The sequence below is a fragment of the Perognathus longimembris genome, chromosome 1, assembly GCF_023159225.1.
Source record: "Perognathus longimembris pacificus isolate PPM17 chromosome 1, ASM2315922v1, whole genome shotgun sequence".
NCBI lineage: Eukaryota > Metazoa > Chordata > Mammalia > Rodentia > Heteromyidae > Perognathus > Perognathus longimembris.
The window spans coordinates 157147309-157168671 of NC_063161.1; the positions used below are offsets into that span (position 1 = coordinate 157147309).

Below are 21363 nucleotides of genomic sequence, written 5' to 3' on the forward strand. Positions count from 1 at the left end.
TTCCGCACCTCAACCGCACTTACGGGGCGGGGCGTGGGGGGCGGGAGCGGCGGTATCAATACTGCCACGTGACCGCCCACATTGGCCGCGGGCCCTGTCGGCGCGGAAGGGTCTGGCCACGCTCATTGGCCCGCGCGGCGGTGGCCCGCCCGGAGGCCACGCCCCCCCCCGGCGTCAGGATGTTTGGTTGCGGCGCTGCCGGGGAAGGAGACGCTGCCCTTCCGCAGCCATGGGCTCCCGGGTGAGTGCGGCCGGCCGGGGTTGAGGCCGCCCGGCGAGGGCCGGTCCCGCGCGGAGCACTGGCGTGGGGTTGGGGGGCGCGGAGAGCGCAGGTGTGCGGACCCCTGGGGGTCGGAACGATGCCCGGGCTGGAACGGGGGGGCGGGGGGACGGCGCGAGCACCTTGCCTGGGGGTCGAACGAGAGCGGCCCCGGCGCGGGAGGAGCAGCAGCCCGGGCCCGGCACGCGGCGGGCCGTAGCGGGGCGGGGGGGGGGGGGTGCGGGAGGCCCGGGCCGGCGTGCGGGGGGGGGCTGCGGGACGGTCCCCGAGGCTGTTCCCCGGACGGGCCGAGCGCGGGGGGCCTGGCCCGGGCCGCACGGGGAGGTGGGGCAGGAACGAGCCAATCCGGAGATCGCTGCCCCGAGCCCCGGCCCGGCCCCGGGGTCCGCGGGGCGGCGAGCCGGACGGCCGGGCCGAGGGCGAGGAGGCGGGGGGGACCCTGCAGGTGGGGTGGGGGTGGCGCCCCGGCCAGAGGCGGCTATCTAGGGCAGAGGTGCCTGGGTGGAAAGCTTGCGCGGGAGGCGGGAGTGTGGTAAGCGCCTGCGGTGGAGGTGGTCATGCCCAGGACTGTGGAAAGGTGGCTGCCCAGAGGGGGACAGACCCTGTCCAGCACTGGAAGTGGCATCGCGCTGTGCCATGTTTTCAATGTAGGGAAGAAGTGGGGGGCTTCTTTCCTCAGAGCGTGAGGTGTGCCCTGGGGACAAGGCATGGACGGATAGGCTGGATTGGAACCCTTCCTTTCCGAGAAGTGGGTGTATGTGGGGTGGGGGGCAAGTGTTGTCACCTTGCTCTTGCTGGGGACACTCAAAGGTATCTAGATTCTCTGACGAAGGCCAAGGCCAGGCCTCAGTCTGTACCTGCATGTCATTCTCTAATACACGTGGACTTCTCAGAAGTTCAGCGTCCCAAAGGCAGGGGTGGCACCAGGAATAATGACAGTAGTGGCAGATAGTAGACAAGAAGCGCACACTACAGCCTTGGGGGGCGGGGGAAGGTCACACGTGTGACCTTGGGTGAGGTTGTTCATCTTGAGCCTCAGTTTCTCCATCCTCGAGATCAACTATGGTGATGGTGATGTGTGTGTGTGTGTGTGTGTGTGTGTGTGTGTGTGTGTGTGTGTGACTGGACTCAACGCCCTAGCACAGAGCCAGTTGGCCTGTCCTAAGAGCCTAAGGGGGTTGGGGGAGGTGGGTATAGGTCTCTGATGTTTTTTCTTTTCCACAAGCCAAGCCCGGCTGGGGTCAGGAGGAGAGGCACTGGAGGGCACCGGCACAGCTCAGAGAGGGCCCTCCTAGCAGGATGTCTGAGTACCCTTGACAACATGGCAGTTTCCTTAGTCCTAGAACATTATCCTACTACCCCTCCCTGCCCCCCCACCTCCACCCCCTCCGCCTAGGGCTGAACTGATAGGACCTTCCGCCCTTCCCACTCGTCGGGCAGACGCTGTTTCTAGTGCTGGCTCAGTGACTTTGGCTGTCATCCCAAGGAAACAGGGTCAGCCCTGGGCTGTGTGTGCCTCCCATTGGAGGCCCTTAGGAGACCTTGAAGGCACCATGGGGTGTAGTGCTGCTGTTGGGATCTCAGAGGTGATCAAGACCCTGGTCTTGGGGTGGGCTGTAGGGAACTCAGGACGTGGGAGAAAGCTGACCTCGCGCTCTGGGAGCTCCTGAGGCTGCACTGCCTTCCCCAGGTCCAACGTAGCACAGGGGTTGCATTGAACGGAATCTAGAGTCCCAGAGACCTTGATCTAGACCCTGATTACACCACCTATCAGTCACGTGACTTGGGATTCCGGATTTAGCCTTCCCGAGACTGGAAGTTTTCACGGGAAGGCGGGGGCAGCCTGGGGGAGGAAGAACACAGAACATCTGCTTCTCAGAGTCACTGGGATTCAGTGAAAGGAGGGTAGCAAGGAAGGTTACAGGTCCATGTGGTAGTGGTGATTGGAGAAGATTTTCCGAGTCTAGTCCACAGGATGTGGGTCCAACTTGGCTTCGCAGGAGGGGAGAGTGGTGTGACGATTCTGTCTGGAACCTGAGAACTGTTTAGCACGTGGCCTGTGGGGTGGGGTGCAAGACCCGAGAAAGAGCCCAGCGCAGGAGGCCCACACCTGCAGTCCTAACTCCTCAGGGGGCTGAGATCGCGGGTTACTATTCCAAGCCAAGTCCATGGCACCCATATCTCCATTCAACGACCAAAAATCCAGGAGTGGAGCTGTGGCTCAAAGTGGTAGAGCGCTACCCTTGAGCAGAAAAACTCAGGGACAGAGCCCATGTCCAGATTTTCAGTCCTGGGAACAACAACAACGTTGGTGGGGGAGGGCTGAGAAGTCTAGCAGCTAGCTCTGAGTTGGAGGGGGACCTTTTTGTCTCCCAGGCCCTGGGTCCCCTTGGGGCCGGTATTCCAGAGCTACTGTCTTCCAAGCCTGGGCTCACAGTGGGTGTGTGGCTGTGGGGCTCAGGTGTGGTAGACTGAGGCCTGACTCTAGGCCTTGGTTTCCAGATTCAGGCTTTGTGCTCACCTGAGGGCGCTCTGGTTTGCGTCTCGGTGCATTCTTGTGTCTAACCTGGTCATCTGTCTTACAGTGCTGTGGAGGAACTTTCTGGTATGTATGGCTCTGCCCTGCCGGGGTGCAGACCGTGCCTGGAACTCGGCCAGCAACCAGCTGAAGACGTTCTTTGTGGACACTCTCGGCCCTGAGGGCCCTTGCCTGGGGTGTGGGTACTGCCATGGCGTTCCAGCGGACCGAGGGCATGTCCATGATCCAAGCCCTGGCCATGACAGTGGCTGAGATTCCCGTGTTCCTGTACACAACGTTTGGGCAGGTAAGGATTGGGGTCTGTTGGGGGGTCCTGTCCTTGATTTACCTCTCTGGTTCAACAAACACTGAACGTTGTCACCGCTGTCCAAAGATCTGACCATGAGTCTAGGGCCCCACGCCTGGTCTTGGCCTCAAGGCTGTGTGACCTCTAGTTTCTCCAGTCCATGGGAGAGGGCAGTCTTAGCCTTCTCTGACAGCCTGAGCTCTTGGAGTGTGTTGGGGTCCCATGGGACACAGCCCCACCCGGCACCCCGAGCCCCGCAGCAGATGGTGAGTGGGGCATCCTGGGGTGTAATCAAACGCAGTGACCAGGTGAGCAGATGCATCCACTTCCGTCAGCGTTGATCACTGACAAATGGGGACCAGCACACCTGGGCTGGAGGTTTCTCTGGCGCCGTGATCATTTCTCTCTCTCTCTTTGTGCCAATCCTTGGGCTTGAGCTAAGGGTTTGGGTGCTGTGTTTGAGCTTCTTTTTGCTCGAGGCTAGTGCTGTACCATTTGAACTCCACCCCCACCCCCGCCCCCGTCCCGGGACTTGGGCCCAGGGCCTGAGCGCGCTGCCTGTCACCGCGAATGCTGCATGCGTGCCTGTGGTGCAGGCTTCCCGCACCGCCCTGTGCTGGCGTTGCAACTCTGTGGTCATGTTCCAGAGAGGCAGGTGGGGAGGGGTCCCCTCTCCAGCGCCGGCGGCCTTTGACTCCACCACGGGTCCTGGGCTGGTCTGACACGGCCCGCCCTCTCTCTCCCAGTCTGCCTTCTCCCAGCTGCGCCTGACGCCGGGCCTGCGGAAGGTCCTCTTTGCCACAGCTCTGGGGACCGTGGCCTTGGCCCTGGCTGCCCACCAGCTGAAGAGGCGCCGGCGGAAGAAGAAACAGGTGGGCCCCGAGGTGGGGGGCGAGCAGCTGGGCACGGTGCCCCTGCCCGTCCTCATGGCCCGCAAGCTCCCGTCCGTCAAGAAAGGTAGGGGACGTCAGCTCAGCTGCCGGCCTAGTCCAGCCCAGTTCCCCTCCCCTGAGTCCCGCCCCTTCCTGAAGCCATTGTTAGGGCTTGGCGGGATGAGAGCCAGATGATATGGCTGCCTGGGTACCGGTTCTGGGTGTTCTCTTACCTGAGATTTTTTTTTTTTTTTTTTTTGCCAGTCCTGGGGCTTGAACTCAGGGCCTGAGCACCGTCCCCGGCTTCTTTTTTTTGCTCAAGGCTAGCACTCTGCCACTTGAGCCACAGCGCCACTTCCGGCTTTTTCTATCTATGTGGTGCTGAGGAATCAAACCCAGAGCTTCATGTATAGGAGGCGAGCACTCTACCACAAGGAGGTGTGGGGGCAGGCCTGGCCCCCATGTCAAGGGGGAGGCTCCCCGAGGCTCAGGAACAGAGATGGTGCTATGGTTTTCCCACTAAACCGTCTCTCCCATTTGCTCATTTAAAAAAAAATGAAGGAGCCAGGCGCCGGTGCCTCATCCCTGTGATCCTCACTGCTAAGGAGGTAGATCCTCGAGGTCTGAGGATCGAGCAGTAAAGCCAGCCTGAGCAAAAAAGCCTGAGATTGGGATTGGGCTGGGAACGTGGCTTAGTGGTAGAGTGTTTGCCTAGCATGCATGAAGCCCTGGGTTCGATTCCTCAGCACCACATACACAGAAAAGGCTGGAAGTGGCGCTGTGGGCTCAAGTGGTAGAGCGCTAGCCCTGAGTACAAGAAGCTCAGGAACAGTGCCCAGGACCTGATGAGTCCAAGCCCCAGGACTGACAAAAACAAAAAAAGTCTGAGATTCTATCTCCAATCAGGCAGCAAAATTCCAGACTAGAGGCGTGATTCAGTGATAGAGCACCAGCCTTGAGCAGAAAATGCCAAGTGACAGCATGAGACGCTGAGTTCAAGTACCTGTAATGGCACACACACACACACACACACACACACACACACACAACAACAACAACAACAAAGGATTACTTTGCTAGTAGATTCGCCCTTTTTCAGTGCACACTCTGACACATGCAGGGCTTATTCGGTCACTCCCTGATGGATGACCTTGTGGTTGCCTTGTCAGCCCCCTGCGCCCCACCCCCACCCCCATCTCCTCTCTCCCAGTCCTGGCAGCCACCCATCTGTTCTGTGGCTGACTGGCCTGGTTTTGGAAAACCCCTGAAGCCCCTGGTGATCCTGTGACAGCTGTTGGTCACACCTATCTCGTCAGGAGAAACCTGTTTTCTGTCCTCATTTGAAAGTTCTGTAAGCTGAGCACACGTGGCTCAGCCTGTAATCTTGGCTACTCTGGGGGCTGAGATCTGAGAATCACAGCTCAGAGCCAGCCCCAGCAGGAAAGTCTATGAGATTCTTATCTCCAATTAACCACCAAAAAAGCCAGAAGTGGAGCTATAGCTCAAGGGGTAGAGTGCCAACCTCAGGCAAAAAGCGCAGACACAGCGCCCAGGCCCTGAGTTCAAGCCCCAGCACTGGCACACACAAAAAAGTCTTCTCTCACTATTTTTTGCTTTGCCAGTCCTGGGGCTTGGACTCAGGGCCTGAGCACTGTCCCTGGCTTCTTCCCGCTCAAGGCTAGCACTCTGCCACTTGAGCCACAGTGCCACTTCTGGCCTTTTCTATATATGTGGTGCTGAGGAATTGAACCCAGGGCTTCACGTATACGAGGTGAGCACTCAACCACTAGGCCACATTCCCAGCCCCTTCTCTCTCTATTTTTTTCCCCTTGTCTCAGCTGTGTTTTGGGAAGAGCGCTGTTCGTGGGTGCTCAGCTCCGGTCGCTGTGTAGGGTGAGCAGGGCCTGCGGAGGGCCTGCCCGTGTCCCTGCGCCGCCCTCCGGGGCCTGTGCTGCACCGGTGGAGGTTGAGGTGGGGGGCAGGAGGGCTGGGGGGAGGCACACCCCCTGACCTGCCCCTGTCCTTCACAGGCTACTCCAGCCGCAGGGTCCAGAGTCCCAGCAGCAAAAGCAACGACACGCTGAGCGGCATTTCCTCCATCGAGCCCAGCAAGCGCTCGGGCTCCTCCCACAGCCTGGCCTCGGTGAGCGGCGGTGGGCGGGGCAGCGCGCCCCGGCACCGGGGTGGCACACAAGCATCGGGGAGGCGGTGGGAAAGGGGCGGGGAGAGGAGCCTACCTGTGCAGTCCCTGCTGCCAGCCCCTGCCGAGCCGTGGGCGCGGGATCTGGAGCCGAGTGAGGCAGGGAATGAGGCTTTGGTTTGGTCACGTCATTAAAAAAAAAATCCATGTCGCCGCTGGAAGCCTAGTTTCGTGCCTGTGACCCCAGCTGCTCGGGGACTGAGATCTGAGGGTCACAGTTCAAAACCAGGAAGGGCAGAGAAGGCCATTAAACTTCTCTGTCCGGTGAGCCAGCACAAAGCCAGGAGTGGAAATGTCACTCAAGTGGCAGAGCACCAGCCTTGAGTGAAAAAGCGAAGGGACAGCGCCCAGGCGTTGAGTTCAAACCTTAGAACCAGCACAAAATTTTTAAAGAAAAAATGTATTCAGCAAGAAGAGAGCTGCAGGGCTGGGAATATGGCCTAGTGGCAAGAGTGCTTGCCTCGTATACGTGAAGCCCTGGGTTCCATTCCCCAGCACCACATATATAGAAAACGGCCACAAGTGGTGCTGTGGCTCAAGTGGCAGAGTGCTAGCCTTGAGCAGAAAGAAGCCAGGGACAGTGCTCAGGCCATGAGTTCAAGGCCCAGGACTGGCAAAAAAAAAAAAAGAAGTGAGCTACAGCTCTGAGCACACGGGGGCCTGGGACCCCAGGGGAGAGCGAGAGATGGTTCTTGCCTGGGGGGCCAGAGCTCCAGCACTGAGTGGGGGGGTGAGGGGCAGCTCGGGATGGCTGGGCAGGTCGGGACTCCGCCGGGACTCGCGGGAGGCTCATGCCCTGGCCTTGTCCCTGTGCCCGGCCCCCAGATGGTGGTGGTGAACTCCTCCAGCCCCACAGCTGCGTGCTCGGGACCGTGGGAGGCCCGGGCGATGGAAGAGTCAGTGCCCGCCACGGACGGCAGTGCCGAGAGCCTCTATGTGCAAGGTGGGCCCCGGGGCGGCCGGAGGGTGGCATCAGGGGGGCCTCCACTGACCCTGGGCAGAGGTGTCAGCCCCACAGGGGCACCCAGGACCCAACCCCCCGCCCGCCGGCTCCTGTCCCTCCGTGACTGCCCCGGGGCCAGGCTGCCGACTCTCCCTTCTGTCGCCGGTGTTCAGGCATGGAGCTGTTTGAGGAGGCCCTGCAGAAGTGGGAGCAGGCGCTGACTGTGGGCCAGAGGGGGGATGGCAGCAGTACCCCCACACCGGGGGACAACCTCCGGAACCTGGAGATCGAGTCGGAGGCACTGTCTGAGGTAGGCGGGGTCGGGAGGGGGCAGGCCACATTCAGTGGGGGGTGGGGGGTGGGGGGGGTCTGTATTCAGATACAGTCGTTGACATAACACGCTGAGCACCGGGTCTGGGGGTGGCAGTTGCTCGGTAAGCAGAGCTGATAGTAGGCAGATCTTACCAGCTCTGCTGCTGGCCGTCCTGGCACTAGAATGGGAGGAAGAGCAAGTAAGAAAAGTGTGGGGGGGGGTGAGAAAAGGATGAAAGGGGAGGGGGAGGGGAGAAAGATGAGGGGGAGGGAGGGGTAGAAGAAGGCTGAAGGGGGAGGGCGAGGGGGTGGGAGAAGGAAAGGGGAGGGGGAAACCCTCTGTTCACAGGTGATGGCATCTCAGGCCTTTGTCGGGTTTTTTTCCGGATACATTTCCTGGGCACCAGCCGAGTTTTCTCTAGAGCGAGTACTCATTTCTCTGTCCTGAAGGGAACATTTAGGCTGAAACTAAACATTTCTGTAAAAATCTCACCCAGCCTCTGTCCTGGGTGGATGTTTGCTGAAGTGGTCCATGAAGTGGTCCCTAAGGAGCAGGAAAGGCAGCAAGGGACGTGACTGTCGTTAGTGGGGCGAGCTACCAAGCCGAGCCGGGTATACTGGCGGCTCTTGGGTGGGAGGAGTCTCTGGGACTTCACTGCACACTGACAGCCTGTGGGTGGGAGGAGTCTCTGGGACTTCACTGCACACTGACAGCTCTGGGTGGGAGGAGTCTCTGGGACTTCACTGCACACTGACAGCTCTGGGTGGGAGGAGTCTCTGGGACTTTTCTGCGAGGGAAGCCTTGTGCACGAATAGCCTCTGGTCTCTGGGACTTGACTGTGTGGACTGGCTTTGAACTGTGATCCTCAGATCTCAGCCTCTTGAGTAGCTAGGATGACAGGTGTGAGTCACCATGGGTGCTTGGCTATAATCCTTTTTTTATTTTATTTTTATTTTTTGCCAGTCCTGGGGCTTGCACTCAGGGCCTGAGCACTATCCCTGGCTTCTTTTTGCTCAAGGCTAGCACTCTGCCACTTGAGCCACAGCGCCACCTCTGGCCTTTTTTTTTTTCTATATATGTGGTGCTGAGGAATCGAAACCAGGGCTTCATGTATACGGGGCAAGCACTCTTGCCACTAGACCATATTCCCAGCCCAGCTATAATCCTTTTTACTCCTAGTAGCTGGAATGAGATGACAGGCACACACAACCCCACCCCGCTTTTTACTGATTGAGACGGGTCTCTCATTTTATGCCCTTTGCTGCCTTGTCACAACAACCTCCCCTCTCAGCCTGTGGAGTAGCTGGGATTACCGGTGTGCACCACCACGCCCAGCTCATTATCTGTGTTTCCTTTGTCACATCTAAGAAACATCTGCCTAACACAGAGTCATTTCACAGAGAAAAAGATGGCAGACATCTGCTAGAGCTGCCAGATTCTGCCAGCCATGAGAAGCAGAGTGGCCTGTGGCCCAGGCCCCGGTGTCTGCTCTCCCAAGCTCTTGCCAGAAGCCCGGGTCGCTTTACCGCCTTGAGTTTCCTCTCTGAAGGAGGATCGCAGTGTCCTTTCCTTGCAGAGGGTGGGGGCGGGGGGGCACCTCCAGGCTGAGCAGCACGCTCCTTGGTCCTAGAGTCCTGGGCCAGCCTCAGTGATGGCTGCCCCGTCTCCTCCCAGCCTCAGCCCGACTGCCCCCGTCTCCTCCCTAGGGTCCAGTTATCACAGGTGCAGCAGCCTTGGTGGAAGCTAGTCAGGTCGGCTCCCGCGGCACCTGGGCCTGCTCTGGGGCTGGGGAACGGCTTTCCCAGGCGCGGGGGGGGGCGGGGGGGGCGGGGCGGGGAGGGTCACACATTTCAGGACCACAGTCAGCTCGCTGGGAGCTGCAAGGTGGTCCTCTTTAGGCAGAAGCCGTCACCAGTGCACAGGGAGCTGTGTCCCTTTCCTGCTTGAAGTGTTTCCTGACACCCTTGGAGGTGGGCGCTGGTTTCTGTTGAGGAAGGAGGGTGACGGCTCATCTGAGCGCGCGGAGAATCGGCTGGTGCCCAGGTCTGAACCTGGCTGTTCTCAGCTGTGGAGCAACTCCTGTTGCATTTAAAGTTTTCTAGAAGCTAAGTTATGGGGGTGCATACCTGTAGTCCTAGCACTTAGGAGGCTAAAGCAGGAGGACTCAAGTTTGAGGCTAGTCTAGGCTAGATAGGCCCTCATGTGAAACGAAAGAACTTGGGGTGTTGCAACTCGCTGTGACAGGGACAAGGCAGTAATGGAGACTGGGCGGTGGAAGCCTATCTCCAGCTTCAGATCCCAAGTTCTATTAACTAAGGTTTTCATTGTGTACAAGGAACTGTGTGCAGAAAGTAAGGCACAAGCGCCCACACAAGACAGTATTTTGTATGCAAGTGATAAATGACTTCTTTATCTTGGGAACTAGAGGTAAACAGTAAACAACTTAGACTTTGCATAAGCCTTAGTCTACCCCCAGGGTCCCAGGCAGTTTAGGGCCAAATTAGCCCACACCCAGCATTCTGAGAGGCTTTTTGTTTGTTTTGTTTTTGCCATCCCTGGGGTTTAGAACTCAGGGCCTGAGTCCTGTTCGTGGCTCCTTTCTGCTCAAGCTAGCAAGAACTCTACCACTTGAGCCACAGCGTCACTTCTGGCTTTTTCTGTGTATGTGGTGCTGAGGAATGGAACCCAGGGCTTTGTGCATGCTAGGCAAGCGCCCTACCACTAGGCCACATTCCCAGCCCTCATGATTTTTGTTGGGAGAATGGCCTTCCAAACTCCATTACTTGTGGATCTCACAGCTTTGCTTTCAAGGAGTGTGGCTCAAGTACTGGGGCACCTGTCCAGCAAGCTCAAGACGTGAGTTTAAACCTTAGTAACCATCTCCTCCTACTTCCCCCCCTCCCAAAACAAAAAAAAGAGACCAAGCCAAAACAAATGTTTTTTAGAGATCACATCAAAAAGCCAAGGTACCGGTGGCTCAGAAGTGTAATCCTAGCTACTTGGGATTAAGACATCATTTCAGATCAGCCCAGGCCAAACAAAACAAAAAAGTTTGCAAAACTCCATCTCAACCAGTGGGTAAAACCGGGCGCCTGTGGCCCATGCCCATAATCCTAGCTACTTAGTGGCTGAGATCTGAGGGTTGTGATTTGAAACCAGCCTATGCAAAAAGTCTGTGAGACTAGCCAATTAACCAGCAAAGAGCCTGAAGTGGAGCTGTGGCTCGAGCAATAAAGCACCTTCCATGAGTAAAGCTAACAGACAGCATGGAGACTGTGAGTTCAAGTAGGTGTAAAGCCAAAACCTCATTCTAGAAATACCTGTCAGTGGGCTGGGATGTGGCTTAGTGGTAGAGTGCCTGCCTAGCATGCATGAAACCCATTCCTCAGTACCACATATGGAGAAGAGGCTGGACGTGGCGCTGTGGCTCAAGTGGCAGAGTGCTAGCCTTGAGCAAAAGAAGCTCAGGGACAGTGTAACAGACCCCGAGTCCAAGCCCCAGGACTGGCAAGGAATAAATAAATAAAAACAACTTTCAGAGAGTCCGTCAGCAGTGTGGCTCAAGTGGTAGAGTCTAGCAAGAACAAGACCCCCACCCCACCAAATCTGACCATTTAAACAACATGCAGATGACATAGATGGTTGCTGAGGTGTTTAGTGTTTCTTTCTTTGGTTTTTTTTTTTTTTTTTATCAGTTGTGGGGCTTGAACTCAGGGCCTGGGTGTTGTCCCTGCACTCTTTTTTGCTCATAGCTAGTACTCCACTACTTTGAGCCACAGCACCGCTTCCGGGTTTTTGAGTAGTTTATTGGAGATAAGAGTCTCACAGGCCTTCCTGCCTAGGCTGGCTTTGAACCTCAACCCTCAGATCTCAGCCTCCTGAGTAGGTAGGATGACAGGTGTGAGCCACCGGCTCCCAGCTTCCTCCCAGCTTCGGCCTTTCTTTTCTACGAGTGTTTGCTTGTAGCACGGGAGCTCGGTGGGCTGAGCTGATTGCTCTCGCCACAGCCGGAATCTCAGCGCAGGGAGTTTGCAGAGAAGCTGGAGTCCCTGCTGCACCGGGCCTACCACCTGCAGGAAGAGTTCGGGTCTACCTTCCCCTCGGACAGCATGCTGCTGGACCTCGGTGAGCGGCTCTGCCGGGAGCTGGGGAGGGGAGAGCCGGTGCCTGGGGCCCGGGGCCCGGGGCTGCAGACGGATCATACTCTCCAGGTCGTTTGCAAGATCAGGACGCTGAGGCATTTCAGTAAACATGGCAGGCAGGAGTAGAGCCAGGATGAGGCCTGGGCGTTGCCGGCTCCTGCCCCTTGGGTGCCAGCCGCAGGGCTTAGGTGTTTGCACCTCCCCAGTGTCTCTTCGGGGGCTTTGGTGAGTCCTCGTCCTGCCGATGCCCGGGGGTGGATGAAGGATGGGCTGGCTCACACAGTGATTAGCCCAAAGCAGGCCGGAAGGCCGAGACTGGGTGTCCCTTCATTGTCCCGGGGAGGTGACAGGAGGTGGCACAGCTGAAGCGAGCAGCCCGCTGAGCGCCGGGCCAGTGCCCTCCCGGTGCCTGAAGTGTGCCAAGCCCTTGTGCGTGGCACGGCACCCCTCCTCGAGCTTCCCGGGGCACGCGTCGCCCCGGCATCACCCTCGGCGGCTCCCAGTAGGACACTCGGGTTCAGAGAGGTCGGCCAGGCTCCCCGGCCCAGGTGGTGTCCCCCCGCCTGGCTGCGGTGCGGCTCTGCCTGCCGGAGGCCCCCTTCCTCTGGCACAGGCCACAGGCCTCCAAGGTCCCAGCCCTGAAGACCCGGGCAGGCAGGGACGGCCAGGCCGGGCGGGCGGGCGGCTCGAGAATCTCCCGGAGCCACCACGCACGGCCCCCTCCCGGCGCCAGACCTCAGCCTGCGGCCGCAGTGAGCACGCGCGCCTGCCCGTGCCGCCTCCCGGCCTGCCGCGGGCCCTGCAGCCCCCGCCCTCCCGTCCCGGCGGAGCCTCTGTGGGCGGGCGGCAGCGCCGGGTGCCCGGCTTCCCGTCGGCTCTCGTGGGGGCTCAGCTGGGCTCTGTTGTAGAGAGGACCCTCATGCTGCCCCTGACCGAGGGCTCGCTGCGCCTGCGTGCCGACGACGAGGACAGTCTGACCTCCGAGGACTCCTTCTTCTCCGCCACCGAGGTGACTTCTTGCGGGGCGGTGAGCCGGGGTACCGGGGCAGCACTAGAGGCCGGGGAAGCTGACCAGGCGGGGCCTGTGGGTCCACCCATATCCGTTCCTCCAGCCCGCGGGGTGCGTGGCACGGCCTTGCTTCCTGCTGTTGCGGGGGGCGGGGGGGGACACGTTGTCCCCCAGCATGGGGAGACAGAGCGACCATTTGGGGATGTGCCCCTGGAGGGGGCGGTGTTGAGGTCCAAGGTGGACCTTGAACCCAGCAGGCCGTTTACGGCAGGGCCACGGGGAGGGTGTGTGGGTGGGGAGGGCAGGTGCCCTGGCCCCCTGGGGCGCTGCTCACAGGCCTCCCCCCCCCCCCCAGCTCTTTGAGTCCCTGCAGGTTAGGGATTTTCCCATCCCCCTGTCCAGGCCGGCCGCCGCCTATGAGGAGGCCCTGCAGCTGGTGAAGGAGGGCCAGGTGACCTGCCGGACGCTCAGGTGAGCGGTGCAGAGGGAGGAGCAGGAGGCCGGGTGAGCGCGGCGGTGAGCGGGCAGGGCCCCTGCGCTGAGCAGTGTGGCCATTTTGGCCCTTCGTCAGCGAGGGTTGACGACTGGTAGTGGTTAAAGGAGGCAGACGTCCGTGTCAGCCCAGCTCTTGGGACCAGGCCTGCCACCTGCACCCAGTGCCCAGGACCCGGGGGGCCCCACCCAGAGGTCCCCTGCCTGACTGAGGCAGGGCCGGGCTGGGCTGGGGCTTTGCGGGGCAGGGCCGGTGGGGTGACGCTGCCGCTCCCCGCAGGACAGAGCTGCTGGGCTGCTTCAGTGACCAGGACTTCCTGGCCAAGCTGCACTGCGTACGGCAGGCCTTCGAGGTGAGCGCCGCCCAGGCCGCGTGGGGTGGGGAGGGGCAGGGATGAGCACACTGGGGGGTGGCGGGCCTGTGGCTCCCCCCCACCCCCGTGGCAGACGATGGGGAAGGGATGACCATACCCAGGGGTGGCGGGCCTGTGGCTCCTTCCACCACCAAACCCAACGCCGCTGCGCCCCCCCCCCCCCCCGGCAGATGACCCCCTGGCCAGCCCGTTGCCTTCGCTCTCTGCAGGCCCTGGGAGGCTGGCCGCTCCTCACCTGCTGTCCTTCATTCCGTAGGGGCTTCTGGAGGACAAGAGCAACCAGCTGTTCTTCGGGGAGGTGGGCCGGCAGATGGTGGCCGGCCTGATGACCAGAGCTGAGAAGGTAGCTGAGGGCAGGTCCCCAACCCTCACACCCTTTCATTCTAGTCTGCTGGTTTGCTTTCTTTCTCTCTTTTTCCCCCTGAAGTTCAAAAGATTGTGTAAGAGTCAAATACCAGTGGTTCACATCTGTAATTCTGGCTACTCGGGAGGCTGAGAGCTGATGATCATGGTTTGAAGCCAGGCCAGGCAAGACAGTCCATGAGACTCTTATCTCCAATTAACCACGAAAAAGCCGGAGGTGGAGCTGTGTGGCTCAAGTAGGAAAGCACCAGCCTTGAGCCAAAAAGCCCAGGGACAGCACCCAAGCCCTGAGGTCAAGGCCTAGTACTGCCACGTACGCTTGCGTGTACACACACACATGCATACACACACAAAATAAAAGAAAATAGATGTAGAAGAAATGTACAGTTTGGGCGTATAGACCTGAAATCTATCTTAAGAAAACAAAAGCGAGAATGAGCCCTGAGGTTATTCCCCTGGACGAGGCTCCCCGACCAACTGTGAAAAGCGAGAGGTCGGGGCTGACGTTTACTTCCGATTCCAACACGCACAGTGGTATACAATCAGCAACTCCACAGTGCAGCCGTGAGAGCCCCCCTGTGCCCCTGCTCCCCGCAGCAGCCCACCGGCCCCGGGGACGCTGTGCCCCTTGGACACGGTCCCCGCTCCTGCGCCCTCCCTGCAGCCCGCCCCCTGGCTCATCTATCTCCACACGGGAGGACGCACGCAGAGTGATTGCCGAGGGCGTCCTCACACCCCCCCACGGGGCCCTGCCAGGTCAAGCCGCAGCAGCTCATTCTGGGGACTGGAGCTCGCCGGTCCCGCCTCTGAGAGGCCTTGGCACTTGGGTTCTGAGGGCCTTGCGTCGTGCCTGTGTCAGTAACCTGAAGTCCTTGTTGTTTTACCCATTGCTTTATGGAGCTTTGATTGTGGGCAAAGTGCCATCATTTTTCCAGTTTCTTGGCCACTGTGTGTGTGGTTTTTTGGTTTTTTTTTTAATGGATTTGGTACAGTTCTCTCCTGTCTGAGTCTTTTCTCTTCACATGCTTGGTAATCCTTCTACAAATCGCATCTGAAAAGCCCGGCACTCCCCCGCTCATGCCTGTAATCCTAGGATGACGGGGAGTTGAAGGATTGCACTGTCCTGGACGGAAACGTTTCATAGCTATGAACTCAGGGCCTGGGTGCTGAGCCTCTTCGTGCTCAAGGCTAGCGCTCTACCCCTTGAGCCACAGCGCCACTTCCGACGCTTCTCTTTTTAACTGAAATGACTGTACTGTGAAATACCCCTGCAAGAGAGTGAGAAAGTAGCTGTAGATGGGTCCGTTCTCTGAGAGGAGAGGGTGCTGGTGCGGGTGGTTGGGGACTCACTTGCCCAGCGCCTTTGCCCCGCGGTGAGCTCTGTGCTATACCTCAGTTTACCTCCAGTTGCTCCTATGCCTGGCAGATGGGTAAACAAATGCCGTGGAGGGAACAGCCTGCCCAGGGCACTGAGCAGGGGAGATGAGGGGCAGGCTTGGCCCGGCTCCTCCTGTGCCTGAACGTGGAAGTGTGGCTCAAGTGGTAGAGTGCAGCCTTGAAGGAAAATGCTAAAGGAGAGCACCCAGACCCTGATGTCAAGCCCCAGTACCAATACATACGCGCATGCGCGCACACACGGAGTGGAGCTCCCAAACACCAGAGCCTGTGCCAAGTCCCGCTAGGAGTCCCTAGGCAAGTGGAGCCCAGATAGGCCCCACCTGGCAGATGCTAGCTCTGTGGGTAGTGCCCAGTCTCTGGAGTTCTAGAATTGGGCCATTTCCTCACTATGCTGGTGAGCCAGTCCTAAAACCTGTCTGAGCCCTGGGGGTGGGGGTGGGGGTGGGGTGGGGACGTGGTTGGTGGGGGAGAGAAGGTGGGTCTCCATGGCAACTTAGCCACACCTGCATGCCAGACGAGTGTCTTACCTCCGAGTCTCAACCCTAACTGCTCCACTCCTGCACCGCTGATCGAGTGCCCAGATACTGAGCACTGGGCTGGTGCCATCCGGGCCGGGTGAACGCAGGGCTGCAGTTGCCTTCTTGCTCCAGAGGTGCAAGGTTGCAGAGATTTGGTTCTTTGCCCCCTGGCTGTTGGTAGCCCTCATAGCGCCAGAGTGGACTTCATCCATTCCTGGCAGGCGGCAGGTGCTCCGTACCTAAGCCAGCCTTAGCCGTGGCGGCTGCGCCAGGTGCTCCGGACGGCACACTGCGTGGGCAGGGGGTGCTTTCAGGGGCGAGGCTCCAGCTCTGCCTTGCCCTGTCCCCAGGCCCCAGCCCAGCCTGTCCCTCAGGTCTCAGGGCCTCTCCCACAACCAGAACAGGCTGTGTTTTTCTCCACAGAGTCCTAAAGGCTTTCTGGAGAGCTATGAGGAGATGCTGAGCTATGCACTGCGGCCCGAGACCTGGGCCACCACCCGGCTAGAGCTGGAGGGCCGTGGGGTGAGTACCTGGTCCCCTCCACTGGGGCCATGGCTAAGGGGTGGGCTGCGGAGCTCCGCTGCTTCCAGGCAGCTGAGATGACACTGGCCCTGCTCAGAGCCTGGATTCCTGTTCTGTCCCAGGCCTCTGTGTGAGACGCAACCCCAGCTGCACCCCAGTGTAAAACGGGGAGATAAGGCCTCCTCCTGCTCAGGCACAGGGGGAGATGAGGTCCCAGTGAGCATGCGGGCTCAGGCCCAGGGATAACGAAGCCTCTGCGTGCGTGTGGGCTCAGGCCCGGGGGCCCTGAGGCCTCTGCGTGCGTGTGGATTCAGGCTCAGCCCCCCTGTAGGTGGTGTGTATGAGCTTCTTCGACATCGTGCTCGACTTCATCCTCATGGATGCCTTTGAGGACCTGGAGAACCCCCCCTCTTCCGTGCTCGCTGTTCTGCGGAACCGCTGGCTGTCGGACAGCTTCAAGGAGACGGTGGGCCACCCCCCTTCCTCCCTGCACCCCTTCTTGCCATCCTTGCTGTGGGCACCAGGGTGGGCATCCTTCTGTCAGGCAGCTTCTGTCTGTACCTGCCTTCACAGTCTGGGGCTACTGGGTCTGGGGTTCAGTCCAGACGCCCCAAGTTTCCTTATGCCCACTTCCATGAGTTTCTCCACATGAGAGTTTCCTGTGCATGTGTTTCGCCTGGGCAGGCCTGTTTGGTCAGTGATTGCATTAGGCTAGCCCAGTTTTGATTCAGTGCAATTACGTAAGCTGAAATAGGGAAAACCACCAGCCGGGCAACAGTGACTCACAACTGTAATCCTCGCTTCTTCAGGAGCTGAGATCTGAGGATCACAGTTCAAACCCAGCTGGACAGGAAAGTCCATGAGACTCATCTCCAGTTACCATCAGAAAACTGGAAGCGGCGCTGTGGCTTATAGTGGTAGAGTGTAAGCCTTGAGCAAAAGAGCTTAGGGACAGCGCCCAGGCCCTGACTTCAAACCCCAAGACTAAAAATAAAACGAAATAGGAAACTCGGGCCTCGGTGCTATCTCTTAATTTTTCCCTCAAAGCTGTTGCTTTGCCACTTGGGCCGCAGGTTCACTTCTGGCTTTTTGGTGGTTCATTGGAGATAAGAGTCTCATGGGTTTTTCCTGACCCAGCTGGCCTCAAAATGTGATTGTCAGATGTCATCAGATCGCAGCCTCCCGAACAGTTAGGATTACAGGTGTGTGTCACAGAACCTGACTAGACTGGGTTCAGCGAGGCTGGTTACAGACATCACTGTTTTCCCCATAAGCCCAGATGAAGGAGATACCACCCATGGCCATTTTTCAGAGGAGGAAACTGAGGCTCAGAGAAGGTCAATACTTAGTCCAGAGGGCTGGGGATATAGCCTAGTGGCAAGAGTGCCTGCCTCGGATACACGAGGCCCTAGGTTCAATTCCCCAGCACCACATATACAGAAAACGGCCAGAAGTGGCGCTGTGACTCAAGTGGCAGAGTGCTAGCCTTGAGCGGGAAGAAGCCAGGGACAGTGCTCAGGCGCTGAGTCCAAGGCCCAGGACTGGCCAAAAAAAAAAAAAAAAAAAAAAAAAACTTAGTCCAGAAACCTGTAGCAGTAAGGATTAGAGTCCAGAATCAAGTGGAAGCAATGTGTCTTGACTCCAGATTTAGGGGAGAAACAGAGCTCAGGTAGTGAGCCCCATTTTTCTTCCTGGGCAAGAGTGAGCTGCAGATAAGATCCTGGTCCCAGACAGGGCCAGGCCAGGCCTGTTGTGACACTGGCTGGTTCTCATCTCTGCCTTAGGCCCTGGCCACTGCGTGCTGGTCGGTCCTGAAAGCCAAGAGGAGGCTCCTAATGGTGAGTAACGACAGAGAGCCAGGCCAGGGCCTGGGCACGGCCAAGACTCCCTTACACGGAGGAGGGAAGGGGCTGCTATAGGGAGGCCTCCCGGGGCTCTCAGGGCCTAGTATCCCCAGGGCTTTTTCACTTCCCATCCCCACATTGACCCTCCTTCCAAAGGTCACAGGGGTCAGTGTTGTCGCCTCCTTCCTTAGGAGCCCCCCAAGGGTCACAGTGGTCAGTGTTGTGCCTCCAGGGCTGGTGGCGACCCCAATTCAGGACTTAGCAGAGGGGTGAGGCATGGGGCAAGAAGGAAGCACAGGAGTGGAGGTGGCAGGGTGCCCAGGGAGCCTGAGGAGCCCCTCCTCCTGCCCGCCAGGCTGCGGATACCGCCCTGTCTTACCTGTATGACTGTGCTGTGCACAGCCAGTGTCTGGAAACTTCCTTGCTGAGCCTCCCCAGGGCCTTCTTGTGTAGTCCCCTCAGCTGCCGCCCAGGCTGCTTTCTGAAGCACTGGACTGGGGAAGCTGCAGTCGCTTGGAAGGAGCTGGGATAGAAAAGAGCCTTTCAATTGATTCCCCACCCTCACCCCCAGCCTGGTAGCCCTCCCCCTCCTGGACCCCACCTTTCATGCTTCCACTCACCCCCAGGTGCCCGACGGCTTCATCTCCCATTTCTACTCCGTATCGGAGCACGTCAGCCCTGTCCTGGCCTTCGGCTTCCTTGGCCCCAAGCCCCAACTGGCCGAAGTCTGTGCTTTCTTCAAGGTACTCAGGAGCCCCCGGAGGTGCCAGTGGATGGGGAGGGTGGGTTCAGGCCCTGGCAGCTGAGAACGGGCTGGGTGGGGTCTGGAGGGCGTCCCCGGGGGAGCCCACGCCAACACCTGCTGTGCCCCCAGCACCAGATCGTGCACTACCTGAGGGACATGTTCGACCTGGACAACGTGCGGTACACGTCAGTGCCCGCGCTGGCGGAAGACATCCTACAGCTGTCCCGGCGCCGCAGCGACATCCTGCTGGGCTACCTGGGGGTGCCGGCGGCCAGCAGTGTCGGCCTCAATGGGGCACTGCCCCGGGAAAATGGGCCCGTGGCGGAGCTGCAGTAAAGGCAGGCACGGGAGAGGATGGCCCACGGCCTGGGCCTCGCTCATGCGGGGCGGCCGTGAGAAGGTTGCCCCTTCCTTGGAGTTGGTGTCCAAGGGCCACAGGGGCCCAGGGCCATAGCCATGGGGCTCCCCACCTCATCCGGGAACCCCAGGGCCCAGAGAGCAAACATCCATGGAGAGTTGCCGAGCCCCTCGGGGTACACTCGTTGTTGCCCTTGAGGTAGCGGGGAAGCTGGAGCTGCCCCGGCCTGGCCGAGAAAAAAGCAGGCACGTGGTATGGAAAACTGAGATGGGGAGAGCTCAGGTCCTCAGCTGTGGGACCCCCACAACTCCTAACACCTCTCCCAAGGCTGCAGGCGAGGGGGCTGGGGAGGTGAAGGCAAAGGAGAGGGGGGTGCAGACAGGTCCTGTGGGGCGGGGGTACCTGTGACCACAGGCCCCGGATGTCAGAGGTAAGACAGAGGCAGGGACCAGCTCTTGACAGTCAGAAGCACCAAGCCAGGGCACTGTCTCCCACATCCTCAAGCCCTTCCAAAGACCATTGTTTCTCCCCCCACCTCTGCCACCACCAAAGATGGGGGTGCCCCGTGCCCTCCCTGTGTCCGGAGCTCCCTGGTGGTGCTAGGCATGGAGCTGGGGGCTCTGGCCAGGGGTCACGGAGGCCCCTGTCACTTGTGCTGCCATTGGTGGCTCTGGGTAGGGACCAGAGCCAGGGAGGGCAGAGGATGCGCCCAGCCCAACCACGCCCACCCTCACAGAGCAAGAACTGTGCTCAGCACTTTGCCTTCAACGCCACGCACAAACGCTCTGGAGCCGTACAGGAGCGTGAGGCTCACGCCAGTCCTGCAGACCTGTTAACCCTGTCCCATTGCCGCAGGGGTCCTGGCAGCCCTGCAGGCCCCGTCTCTGTGTGAGACGGGGTTTTCTTTACTGCCTTAACACTGTCGGGAGGATCGGCTCCTTCCAGAAGACTCCAGTGTTTCCTGTCTGGGGTCTAGCACTAGCTCCTGGCACAGGGCCCCCTCCCGGGAATGGAGAGGTCTGCGGGCAGCAGGAGGACCCACTCAGGAGAGGGAGGTGCTGGGCATGGCCGGTCCCGGAGCCTGGTCCCTAGGCTGGAGGAGCCGTGGGCATCGGCACGGCCGATGCCTGGAGGGAGCAGCCCCTCTCCCCACCCCCACATTCCATTCATTTGCACTTTTCCCCACGCTCTGAATGTAACCCTGGACCACAGCTCTGACTTGTCCCAGATGGCACAGAAGGGGCATTTTTGTTCTGTCCTGTTTACATGTCCATGCACTGCCTCTAGCACTCAGTCTGTTGCAGCTTCCAAGTCCGTCGTCAGCTGCGAGTCAAATAAACCATTGAAACGGCCTTCCTCCGCTCATGCAGTGGCCTCGGGGCCTGGGCTGTGGGCTTCCCCGGCCGGATCTGGGGGTTTCCACTCACTGGGTAGAGGCTCCCAAAGGACAAAGGCCAGAGAGAGACATGCGGAGCGGGCCGGGGTCTGCGTGTCCCCCGCAGCAAGGTGCACAGACAGGCCGGGGGTAGCCTGCACTGTGATCCACACGGCGCCCTGTAGGGGAAGCCGCTGCCCTCGTGGTAGGCGTCAGTTTCCACATCTGTCAGCACTGGGCCAGGCCTGCTTACAGACTCAGGCCATTTTTGTAATCACTTGACCCAGGTGAGCAGACACCAGCCCACCAGGTCTTTTTTTCTTTGTGCTAGTCCGGAGGTTTGAACTCAGGGCTTGTACATTGTCCCTGACTTTTTGCTCAAGGCTAACGGTCTACTTGAGCCGCAGCACCGCTTCTGGTCTTTTCCGTTTGTTTGGTTTTCTATTGTCAAGGTGATATACAGAGGGGTTACAGTTTTGTATGTAAGGTAGTGAGTACATTTCTTGTCAAACTTTTTTTTTTGCCAGTCCTGGGGCTTGGACTCAGGGCTTGAGCACCGTCCCTGGCTTCTTTTTGCTCTACTTGAGCCACAGCGCCACTTCTGGCCGTTTTCTATATATGTGGTGCTGGGGAATGGAGCCCAGGGCTTCATGTATACAAGGCAAGCACTATACCACTAGGCCACATGCCCAGCCCATCAGTAACATTTGTTTCATATGTGTATATGGATATAGATATAGATACACATTGTGAAATATGTGCAGCTGGGCGCCACTGGCTCACGCCTGTA

At 59.1% G+C, this 21363-nt stretch overlaps 1 protein-coding gene across 2 annotated transcripts; it reads left to right on the forward strand.

The window, feature by feature from the left end:
* The first annotated feature begins 169 nt into the window (after positions 1-169).
* Miga2 (mitoguardin 2) lies at positions 170-20550 on the forward strand. Of its 2 annotated transcripts, XM_048344357.1 has the most exons (16): positions 170-241; positions 2866-3105; positions 3852-4062; positions 6008-6120; positions 7003-7120; positions 7294-7430; positions 11441-11558; positions 12484-12584; positions 12940-13055; positions 13357-13429; positions 13707-13793; positions 16153-16251; positions 16583-16717; positions 18036-18089; positions 18722-18838; positions 18970-20550. In XM_048344357.1, exons 2-16 carry the CDS (start codon positions 3010-3012, stop codon positions 19174-19176), a joined length of 1782 nt encoding a protein of 593 aa, XP_048200314.1. In that variant the 5' UTR covers positions 170-241; positions 2866-3009; the 3' UTR covers positions 19177-20550. The 2 variants fall into 2 exon arrangements, with proteins under 2 accessions (XP_048200314.1, XP_048200323.1); XM_048344366.1 differs by lacking the exon at positions 170-241 and having other exon boundaries at positions 2863-3105.
* The last annotated feature ends 813 nt before the right edge of the window (positions 20551-21363 follow it).